Source organism: Sapajus apella, unplaced genomic scaffold (assembly GCF_009761245.1).
Source record: "Sapajus apella isolate SASKATOON/1434 unplaced genomic scaffold, GSC_monkey_1.0 scaffold1, whole genome shotgun sequence".
Taxonomy (NCBI): Eukaryota; Metazoa; Chordata; class Mammalia; order Primates; family Cebidae; genus Sapajus; species Sapajus apella.
The window spans coordinates 12,850,274-12,862,338 of NW_022436941.1; the positions used below are offsets into that span (position 1 = coordinate 12,850,274).

A 12,065-nucleotide genomic window follows, 5' to 3' on the forward strand; every position below is an offset into this window, starting at 1 on the left:
ATTCTATACATATATATATTCAATATATATGTATCTTTATATATATATATTCAATCTGTCCCAGTGAATATATATAAAAAATATCTTAAACATATATATTATATATGTATGTATAAAAAACAATGTTCACTTAAATGTGTCCTGAAGACTGGCAGTGTCAGCATTGCCTGAATCTAGAATTACCCAAAAGTGCAAATTCCCAGGCCCTACCCTAGGCATGGAGGAAAACAGAATCTCTGAGTAATTTGTTTTAAGAAGCTTTCAGGTCGTTCTTACATACAGTAAAGTTTAAGAAGCACTGCTCTAGACCTTTATCTGATGGGTCAATAATTGACACATCTCTCCACTTCAGCCTACTCCCCAGACTAGGCTGGCTTCTTCATCTTTCTGCCCTGAGTTTCCGGTTCTCTTCCTCTGACAGCATCGGACTAGACCATCTGATTACATATAAGAGCTCAGTTTGGAATTTTTATCACTCACAAAAATCAAGAAACTGTGCAGAAGCAGTAAAAATACTAATTTTTAGCTTTTTGATTTGGTTTGCAGCAGACAAAACTCATTTGTAGCTTTTTTCCAAGCTCTATTCATTTCCAAGTTAGCAATGATATAAATAAAGGAATGGGAAAAGGAGGAAAACACTTACATGTGCTATAAGTTGCTCCTGGGAAGCTTTTACTTCAGCTTGCAATTTCTCGATGCACTGAAAAGGAGAAAAGTTTAGAAACCAAGTATGTAACTCTTTCTTTTGCATACTCGAAGTATTGCAGACATATCTGTGTATCAGGTTTCAAATCTTGTGAATGGTAGCATTATTTCAGCTACATTTTTTGAAAATCATTATTGGAGAAATCATCCCCCTTTTCCCATTTCTCTTCCATTCTATGGAAGGCCCAAAGAAAAAACACACAAATATATTAAGAATATATTAATATATATATTAATATATAGGTAACATATATGTATATATATAATATATATTAATATATATATGTCTGAATAAGGTAATGTTAGCTTGATGTGCTGTGGTTAATGCAAACACCCCTATATCATATGTATATATATATATATATATATACACACACACACACTCTATGTATATCTATATATCTATATCATCTATATCTATATACCTCCACATGAAAACATATTCATATATTCCAAAAACAGATACAAACCCTTTAGATTGAACAAAGATGTAAATTTATATAATGATATATATAAATGCTCAGATATTCAGAAAGCAATCATTTCTTATAAAGTAATTGATTAAAAAACACATGCCGAATGTTAGAATCCTCTTGTTTTACTGTACAGAAAGAAACTACTCCTTGTTTAACCTTGACAACTAGGAGACATTTGTGCAGTCAATGTCATTTATAAAATAAATAGAATATTTAGCTAATATTATTCAAAAAGATGCATATCAAACTTTAAAGCTACTACTAGCCAAATAAATTATATGTCAATATTCACCAGGGAATAAAATTACTTTTAGCAAATACAAATATCGTTATTTGCTATTGTGAACTTGAAAATATGAACTTTTAATCCAGACTGAAATGGCTTTGCAGAATTGTCAGTTCATATAAAATTAGGTAACTTTTAAAGTAAAGATGACTTTGTTCTACAACATACCTGGTCTTTTACAAGAACCATTTGTTCGTATGGTTCCTCACTGGCTTCCTTGTGGTTCACAGCTTCCAGTTTTTCCTCTAGCCAGGATACTTGTTCAAGCAGTTTTGATTTTGTTCCTTCAGAGACTGAAAGCTGAAGATATTTTCTTTATAAGGGAGTGTAAATACAGTAATATTTTAAAAGCTCCTTTTAAAAATTCAACTTATAAATAATTTATCTTCCACCAATATCTATTAAATATGAAAATAGCTTCTGGAACATTTCTCATAGATGATAAATTAGCATAGAGAAAGAAGGAAAAATTGATTTTATTTATTGTTTATAATTAAGATCTTTCTAAACAGGAGATGAATCCATATAGTTACAATGGGCAGACAAATTTCTTAAAAATCTCAACACTCATCTTCATTGTGTTTCAATATTGTACTTTATTTGTACAGCCGAATCTGAAACTAGTATTGTGGTTTACATATGGTCTTTGAAATGTAACTCTTGCGGGGGCTACAGCTCTCTAGAAGGAGTGGGAGTTCTGACTCCCTTGAATGTTCACCATAGAAGCAGCAGGGTGCATTTAACTAGGGAATATGCAGGAATTTCAAGTTAAAGTCTGATCAAAGGCAGATCTATACTAAGCCACAACCAAAAAATTCCTAGCAATGACTTGTCTTGGTTTGACTGTTTGTAGATTCCTCTTGAGGAAAGTGGTAGTTTGATAGTCCTTAGTCTCTCATTCCCCTGGAGAGGGCCTGTACTAGCTTCTCCTTTCATTCTGGCAGCTATAGTGCTTTTTCTCTATAGTTCAGCAACAATCCTTAAAGATTCACTGGAATCCTTAAAGGCTGTCCTGGAAAAAAAACACACGATTTTGTATTCACTGCAACTTCTAGAGTTTTCTCTAAAGCATGAATTATCTCTACATCTCTTTTGCATTACTCTGAAAGTTATTGCAAGGCATACTGTCTCATCTTGAAAAAATTTGATTGTTCTTAAATTTTTAAAGACAAACTACCAAATGTGGAAGCACGAAGAGGTCAGTCTGCCAAGGAAACAAGCACATCATCTCTACTGGTCCATCATATACTGGCATATCGTATCAATGGTGAGCATATCATACATACTGGCACTGAACCATCCAACCACACACTCGTTCACTGGGCAAATGTTGGGTCAGTTGCCTCCCTCCACAGCTGTTGTGTTATGTGCTGCAGATTAAGAAAGTGCAAAATAAGGTTTAGAGGGAACACACATGTTACGAACTGTCGGCCATGCTTTTTGGCTCTTGGTGGCCTTGAAGACCTGTGGTGCTCCTCATGATCACTAACGTGTTTAACTCCTGAGTGCATGGTGGTTTGGAATTACAGTCTGGCTTTTCTGCCTACCCTTCTATTTTATTAGAGACATAGTATAGCGTAAGGGTTAAAGCCATAAACTCTTATGTCATTATCCTTTGGGTAAAAAAATCTCATTTTTTTTTTACAAAAATTAGCCAGGCACGGTGGCAGGTGCCTGTATTCCCAGCTACGAGGGAGGCTGAGGCAGGAGAATCGCTTAAACCTACGAGGCGGAGGTTGCAGTGAGCCAAGATCTCAATTTTGCTGTTTACTATCTGTGTGATCTCAGTAAGTTACTTAGCTTCCCTGGGCTTGAGTTTTCAAATCTGTAAATAGCAATGGGAATCAAAAGAATACTACTTATCCCATGGTTTGGTTGTGAGGATTACATGAGTTTAAAAAACAGAAATGCTTACAACAATACCTGGAACATATCAAGCATCTAGCAGCTCTTAAAATGATTCTTCTACCTCTTCTAGATCACAGTAGGTGTTCTTTTGGGTTTTATCTACATATTTATCAAATTTTTTTTTTTTTGAGATAGAGTCTCACCTCGTCACCCAAGTTATAATGCAATGGTTCAATCTCTGCTCTGCAACGTTCACCTCTAGGGCTCAAGTGATCCTCTCACCTCAACCTCCCAAGAAGGTGGGACTGCAGGTGCACACCATCATGCCTGGCTAATTCTTTGTATTTTTGATAGAGATGAGTTTTCACCATGTTGCCCAGGCTGCTCTTGACCTCCTGAGCTCAAGTGATCTGCCTACCTTGACCTCCCAAAGTGCTGGGATTACAGGTGTGAGCCACTGTGCCTGGCCTATTTATCAAATTGTAAAGCAAAAACAAAATATCTGAAGATGTCATAACCTTTATGAACTGCATACCATGAACTCAAACTATATTTCATTTGTTCATTTCCTGTAACAACTCTAATCTTCAGGGAAAACTCCTCTCTATGTCCGGAATTATTTTTTTCTCAAATATTATATCTCTTAGTTGGGCCCATTTTGTTCCCATATCCCGTCTGTTATGTGATCTATTGTTACCATTTTGTTGTCTTTCTTTTAAACCTATCTTCTCTTGTTTAAAAGCCTTTCTTCCTTCACTAAATAGGCATCATTTATTCAATCATTTGTTAAAGAAATAAATTGGACGTTTATTATATGTAAGAATATATAGATTAAAAAATGAAAACAGTATTGTTCACATCCTCAAAAAACTCGTACTTTAGCCAGAAAGTCAGACCATTTAAAAATAGCTGTTATATAATGCAAAACTATATAGGTGAATAAATAATATTAATAATACTTAACATTTATTGGGCACTTACTACATGCCAGACAGTCTGTTTTCAAATTTATTTTAGTATTGCAATTTATCTTCAAAACATGCTAAAGGTTCATTCTATTATAGCTCCCATTTTGCAGGTAAGAAAATTGAGTTTCAGCAGAATTAGCTAACTTATCAAAGGATATAGCAAGTAACTTCTGGAATTCAAGTTTTCAGTAGTGGACATCAGGTTTGACTTCCTACACCCAAATTTGACCCCAGCTACAAAGTAGGCCCTGGTCATCATGACAATTTTATCCTCTTTGCTGTTGATTGGTTCAGGAACCAAGGCATGAACTAATCAGAGCCTGGCTTTCCTATGGCAAAGTTATTGTATAAGGAGATGTGACCTAATTTGGGTTACCCACACTGTAAAGAAGTGGAGAGTGATCTGGAGAAGCACCTTCTGTCACCAACCAGACGTGAATGCTATTATGGCCATCCTACAGCCATCAGGAAACCAGGCACTCAGAGAGGAAGAGTAAACAACAGAAAAAAACTTAAGTTCTGGCTGACATTGTTAAAGTGCTCTATTAACTAATCCTGAAGCATACCCTACCTTGCAACTTGCACTTAGTGAGCCATAAGTTCTTTTATTAAGGAGTTGAGTTTTCTATTACTTGTTGCCATAAGTATTCTACTGATATGTTGTTTGGTTCCAAGATTCCATGCTCTTGACCACAAGTGAGAAAAGTTAATGAAAAACAGCAGAAACTAACATATATTTGGTAGCTACAGTATACTAGGCATTCTGCTGGGTGCTGCATATATAAATGTTACCTTCTGCCATTGCTCAAAACCCTATCAGCAATTTTCTTTACATTTTTTGTTATCATCATTGTAAAGATTGAGAAACTAAATGCTTTAGTGGTGAATTAACTTGCATAAAATTCTACAGCTAATAAGAAGAGGATAGAGTTGGGCCCTCATTTGCCTGCCTCCATCCGTGGATTTTATATTGTATTCAAATCCTGACTCTGAGGCTGCCTGTCACAATGAGGCCTGTGATGTTTTTTTCCTTATCATGTGGACTTCAATCTTTCTCAGGTTGTTAACATATTCTTAAAAGAAATTTTTTTTCTAAGACCTAAGTACTCTCTCTAACCCACCATCTTGCTTCCTTTTTATATAGACACCAGCTCCTTATTTCCTTTCCTTTTTAAAGAAGTTTCTTACTGAATATCTCTTTGATTCAGATCCATTTAGCTCAGGTTCAGCTTAAGACTAAGAAATGTTGACTTAGAATCAGGATATCTATGTTTTAGTCTTAATTCCACAGATCACTGGCTCTATAACCTTGGTGCCCATAACAGAATTTTTAAAATAATTTCAACTTTTTTTTTAGATTCAGAAGTATATGTACAGATTTGCTACAAATCAAGAACTCAACCCCTTTTACAATAGCTGCAAAAATAAAATAAAATAAAATAACTTAGGAATATACATAACCAAGGAGGTAAAAGACCTCTATGAGGAAAACAACAACCACTGCTGAAAGAAATCATAGAGAACACAAACAAATGGAAATACATCCCATGCTCATGGATGAGTAGAATCAATATTGTGAAAATGACCGTACTGCCAAAAACAAACTACAAAATCAACACAATTCCCATCAAAATACCACCATCATTCTTCACAGAATTAGAAAAAAAATTCTAAAATTAATGTAGAACCAAAAAAGAGCCTGCATATCCAAAGCAAGAGTAAACAAAAAGAACAAATTTAGAGGTATCACATTACCTGATTTCAATCTAAACTATAAGGCCATAGTCATCAAAACAGCATGGTACTGGTATAAAAATAGGGATATAGACCAATGAAACAGAATAGAGAATCCAGAAATAAACCCAAATACTTACAGCCAACTGATCTTTGACAAAGCAAACAAAACCATAATGTAGGGAAAGGACACCCTTTTCAACAAATGGTGCTGGGATAAATGGCTAGCCACAAGTCAGAGAATAAAATTTGATCCTCATCTCTCACTTTATACAAAAATCAACTTAAGATGGATTAAGGACTTAAATCTAATACCTAAAACTATAAAAACTCTAGAAGATAACATTGGAAAAACCCTTCTAGATATTGGGTTAGGCAAGAATTTCATGACCAAGAACCCAAAAGCAAATGCAATAAAAACAAATAGCTGAAATATAATTAAAATAAAGATTTTAATTAAATTAAAATGGAATTTTAAGTTGTTAAGATTTTGTCATGCAAAAGGAAGAGTCAGCAAAGTAAACAGACAACCCACAGAGTGGGAGAAAATCTTCACAATCTATACATCTGACAAGGACTAACAACCAGAATTTACAACAAACTCAAACAAATCAGCAAGAAAAAAAAACAAACAATCCCATCAAAAAGTGGGCTAAGGACGTGAATAGACAATTCTGAAAATGAGATATACAAATGGCCAACATATGAAAAAATGTTCAGCATCACTAATGATCAGGGAAATGCAACTCAAAACCACAATGCAATACCATCTTACTCCTGCAAGAATGGCCATAGTCAAAAAATCAAAAAACAGTAGATGTTGGCCTGGATGCGGTGATCAGGGAACACTTCTACACTGGTGGTGGGAATGTAAATTAGTACAACCACTTTTGAATACAGTGTGAATATTCCTTAAAGAACTAAAAGAACTACCATTTGATCCAGTAATCCCACTACTGGGTATTTACCAGAAGAAAGAAGTCATTATACGATAAAGATACTTGCATGCGCATGTTTATAGCAGCACAATTCACAACTGCAAAATCATGGGAGCAACCCAAATGCCCATCAATCAACGAGTGGATAAAGAAACTGTGATATATATATGTGTGTGTGTGTGTGTATATATATATATGTAATGGAATACTACTCAGCCATAAAAAAAGAATGAATGAATGGCATTCACAGCAACCTGCATGAGATTGGAGACTATTATTCTAAGTGAAGTAACTCAGAAATGGAAAACTAAACATCACATGTTCTCACTTTGTAGCAAGTTTTGAAAAGTTTTACAAAGCTACAGTAATCCAAATTAGTATTTGACTGGAATAAGGATAGACACATAGACCACTGAAATAGAACTGAGAGCTTTCAGAAATCAACTCAAAGATCTATGGCTAATTGATTTTTGACAATGGTGCCAAGACAGTTTAATAGGCAAAGAAGAGGGTCTTCAACAAATGGTGCTGGCACAAACGGATAACCAACATATAAGAGTTTGAAGTTGAACTCTTTTGTTTATCACTTCATAAACAAAAATAATATTAAACTAGATCGATTACCTAAATATGTAAGCACAAACTGTAAAATTGTTAGCAGAAAACATTGTGGTAAATCTTCATGATCTTGAATTAAGCAATGGGTTCTTTGACAGCAAAAAAATAAACAAAAAAATTTAAAAATAGTGAAATTGGAATTGGTCAAAATTAAAAACTGGTGCAGCAAAGAATATAATAAAAAAAATGTAAAGGCAACTTACAAGATATGAGAAAACATCTGCAAATCATATATGTGATAAAAGTTTAGTGTGCAAAATATATAAAGAACTCTTATTATTCAGCAACAAAAAGACAAACCACCCAATTGAAAACTGGGCAAAGGGCTTGAGTAGACATTTCTCTAAATACACACAAATAAATGGCCAAGCGGCATAAGAAAAGATGTTCAAATCACTAGTCGTTAAGGTAGTAGAAATCAAAACCACAGTGAGATTCTACTTTGTATCTACTCTTATTACTATAATTTTAAAAACGGAAAATAAAAGATGTTGCTGAAGATATGGAGAAATAGAAACCCTTGTACATTGCTGTTAAGAATGTAATGTGTTACAGGCGATGTGGAAAAAATGACCGATCAAAAAGTTAAACATAGAATTACCATGTGATCTAGCAATTCCACTTCTATATATATATAAAAAAGAAATGGAACAATTACATTCACAAAATATGGCATACAAATGTTTATTCATAACAGCTAAAAGTTGAAAACCAAACATCCATCAACAGATGAGTGGATAAACAAATTGAGTTGTGTACACACAATGGAATATTATTCAGGCATAAAAAGGAATGAAGTACTTATACTTGCTATAACTTGGATAAACCTCAAAAACATTATGTTAAGTGCAAAAAACCACATACAAAAGATCATATTAGATAAATCCTTTCATCTGAGATATCCAGAATAAATAAATCCATAAAGACAGAAAACAGATTAGTGATTGTCAAGGGATGGGAGGAAGAGGGTTTGAGGAGTGATTACTAAAGGGCATAAAGTGCTCTCTGGGGTGATGGAAAAGTGTTGAAACTTGACAGAGTTGGTTGCATTTATTGGAAATGCACTAAATGTGACTGAATGTGTATTTCAAAATGATGAATTATTTTGATGAATTAAAGTTCTGTGAATTTTACCCCCATTAAAAACAAAAAAATAAATAAAATGATTTTCTTAGGTTTAGAAAATTGTTAGCATTACATCCACTCATTGAATGTTACCAGAGAAAGCATCACAAACTTGGATTCACTGGTTTCATTTTAAATTAATAAGCACAAATCTCAGGTCGGTACTCCACACTACCCTGAAATAAAAAAAATGCCACTATATTTTTCTCCTAATAAATTGGCTTTCCTCTTCTTTGAGGTAGTTATTTATTTCCCTCAACTTTCTCTTCAAATAGGATTTCATACTTCCCTTCTTCAAAAATTCTACTCATCCCAAATGACAATCTCAGTAAGTCCCTGAAAAAAATAGGACCTGCAAGATACTCCCTCACCTTCACACCAGTTAATCTATAAATCTCAGTGCAGCAGATACTGATCATCTATTTCCCATGAGTTTTTTCCCTTTTATCCCTTGCTAACCAAAACCCAACTTGGATTAGCTAGCATCCATGTGTTCAGGAGAGCTTGGCCTTGTCCAGCTCTGAGGCATGAATCATGATTGAACTTTATCAGTCATATTTGTTTCATTTCCAGGTATAAGAGATCATTTTTGACATGGGCATGCAATATATAGAGGCCCTGGGAGCTTGAGGAGGATTTTTACCAGATTTTTAAAAAGATGCACAGGAGGAAGCACATCTCCTTTTATCAGGATATAGTTTTAACTGTCTATTGCTTCGAATTACTGCAGATGCCTTGCAAGTATGACACAGCCAACAAATAGAGAGTGGTAGAGCAAAGGATGGATAGCCTCTGTAATCTTGATAACTTTTGTGTGTGTGTGATGGATTCTCACTCTGTCACCCAGGCTGGAGTGCAGTGGTGTGATCTTGGCTCACCTCAACCTCCACCCCCCAGGTTCAAGGGATTCTCCTGCCTCAGCCTGCAGAGTAGCTGGGATTACAGGCATGCACCACCACGTCTGGCTAATTTTTTTTTTTTTTTGTATTTTTAGTAGAGACGGGATTTCACCATGTTGATCAGGCTTGTCTTGAGCTCCTGACCTCAAGTGATCCACCTGCCTTGGCCTCCCAAAGTTTTGGGATTACAGGCATGAGCCACCACGCCCAGCCCTTGTTGACATTCTTGAGCCACTGAATTAACCAATTCTGAAACTGGCCCATCTATAGATATAGTGTTATGTAAGATGATAGCTGGCATTATTGAAACAACCAGGTGGGCGGGGGTCCCTGGCAAAAACTCCAACTGGCCTGAGCACCGGAAGGAATATGCACGGGGGCGGAGATGCACAGTTCATGCCCTTTGCAGCGGGGAGGAGCTTGCCCCTCCTTTTCCTGTGTGGAACCTGGGATTCAAACGGCAAGGCGGGAAGTGCACCAACAGAACTCTGGTCTTGTGGAGAGTCCCCGTTTCCCCTTTTTTTCCTTTTCACCCAATAAAACCCTGCTTTATTCACCCTTCAAATTGTCTGTGAGCCTAAACCTTCGTGGCGGTGAGACAAGGACCCTGTCTTTAGCTGAAGGAAGGAAAAGTCCTGCAACATTATTACATTACTTTAATTGGGATTCTGTCACCTGAGAGGAAAGCATCCTTACTGAACAAATAGAGACGATATTCTTCCGCTTATCAAAGGCCAGCCATTGCACTGGGCTTTGAATCCTATCACATCTACCTGTTACAAAGCCTTTGCTCCTGTAATTTCTGTACCTTATCTCCCAATCCTCTCCTGCGTTTTCTGGTTTACTCTTTCTGAAAGATACCATTCAGCTTACAAACATGACATAGACATTTCCATGAACGAAAGGTGTCCACTAAACTCTCCATTGCCTCTCTCTCCATCATCATTCCATACTTTTGCTTCTTTTCCAAAGCTTTGTAAAACAATCACCTTCTATACTGTTATTTTTTATAATTGTACTCTTTTAAAAAGGGACATAAAAATTATTGGCTTACATGAGGAGTCAGAAATAGGAGTATTGTTTCACATACACTAGATTCCACAAACTCAAACAAGGTCATAGTATTCTGTCTCGTCCTACCTCCAAATCTCAGTACTGCTCCTATGTGTTTGCCTTGTTATTTCCCATGGCAGACAAGCTATCTTCACAGTAAGAAAAATGACACCTAGAGACTTCCAGTTTCATGGCATTAATAGTAAGGCACTTCACCTTCCAGTAAAAATGGAAAAAAGGCTATTAGATCATATGACCTCTCCTGAATCAATTTTTATGGTCAAGAAAATGGGATATCATAATTGAACGGACCTAGATCTTGTGCTCAAAAGTCATTCCCTCTAGCCAGGAATCTGTGATTTACAGCCATAGAATTATTAAAAGGTTGGAGTGAGAAAGGAGCTATTATCCAAATAAAGCAGACATATAAACAGAAGTCAATTACAGTCCACCTTTGCCCCCTGGTGTTCAGCACAATCAAATCCTTATACCTATACATAATATGCATTTCCTAAAATGCTCCTGCTTAATGTAATGCATCTATTCTATGTTAATCCAAAAATGCACTCACTCCCTCTCAAAAGGAGACAAGCCAAAATTATATCAAGTTACTGCCTGTAGCTCTACATTCAGATTTCCAAACTATGTGCATTCCCTCCTGAATCAAATCTGGATGAGAATCATCACGATATAGCATCTTAAATTAAATAAAGAATGTACCATCCCTAATATGCCCAATATACAGAAAAACCAGAATAATCAGGAACAAGGGGAAATAACTTACAACTGTCACCAGCCATCACAGATTCTATTTGCACATTCTATTAGTCAGAGATAGAAAGGCCACACTGTCCTGGCAGTGCAGTGAGTGGAGGTAGCTGAAAAATTTGACCGTTTCTGACCTCTGAGAGTTTTCTTTGTCTTTTACATCCATGGCCATAGCCAAGAAAAGAGCTATAGAGAATTCCTTTGGTGGGGTATTGTACTAAATTCCAGTTTCAGGTATGTCACCAATTTATCTATCAAGGCCACTGCAGTTATATGATAGAAACTCAGTGCAAATATGTTTAGGTTAAAAAGAGAATTGAGCTAGGTTCGGTGGCTTGCACCTGTAATGTCAGCTACCCGGGAGGCTGAGGTGGAAGGGTTATTTAAGCCCAGGCATTCAAGGCTATACTGAGCTATGATCATGCCATTACACTCTAGCCTGGACAAAAGAGTGGGGTCCAGTCTCTAAACAAAAAATAAGGCCGGGCGCGGTGGCTCACGCCTATAATCCCAGCACTTTGGGAGGCCGAGGCGGGTGGATCATGAGGTCAAAAGATCGAGACCATCCTGGTCAACATGGTGAAACCCCGTCTCTACTAAAAATACAAAAATTAGCTGGGCATGGTGGCACACGCCTGTAGTCCCAA

General features: G+C 36.2%; 1 protein-coding gene across 1 annotated transcript in view; it reads right to left on the bottom strand.

Annotated features, from left to right (window-relative positions):
* CCDC192 (coiled-coil domain containing 192) overlaps nucleotides 1-12,065 on the bottom strand; it is a 205,126-nt gene that overhangs the window by 135,259 nt on the left and 57,802 nt on the right. Inside the window, 2 exon segments of the mRNA XM_032262830.1 lie at nucleotides 644-700; nucleotides 1,636-1,767. Of these exon segments, the coding sequence (XP_032118721.1) occupies nucleotides 644-700; nucleotides 1,636-1,767 (189 nt within the window).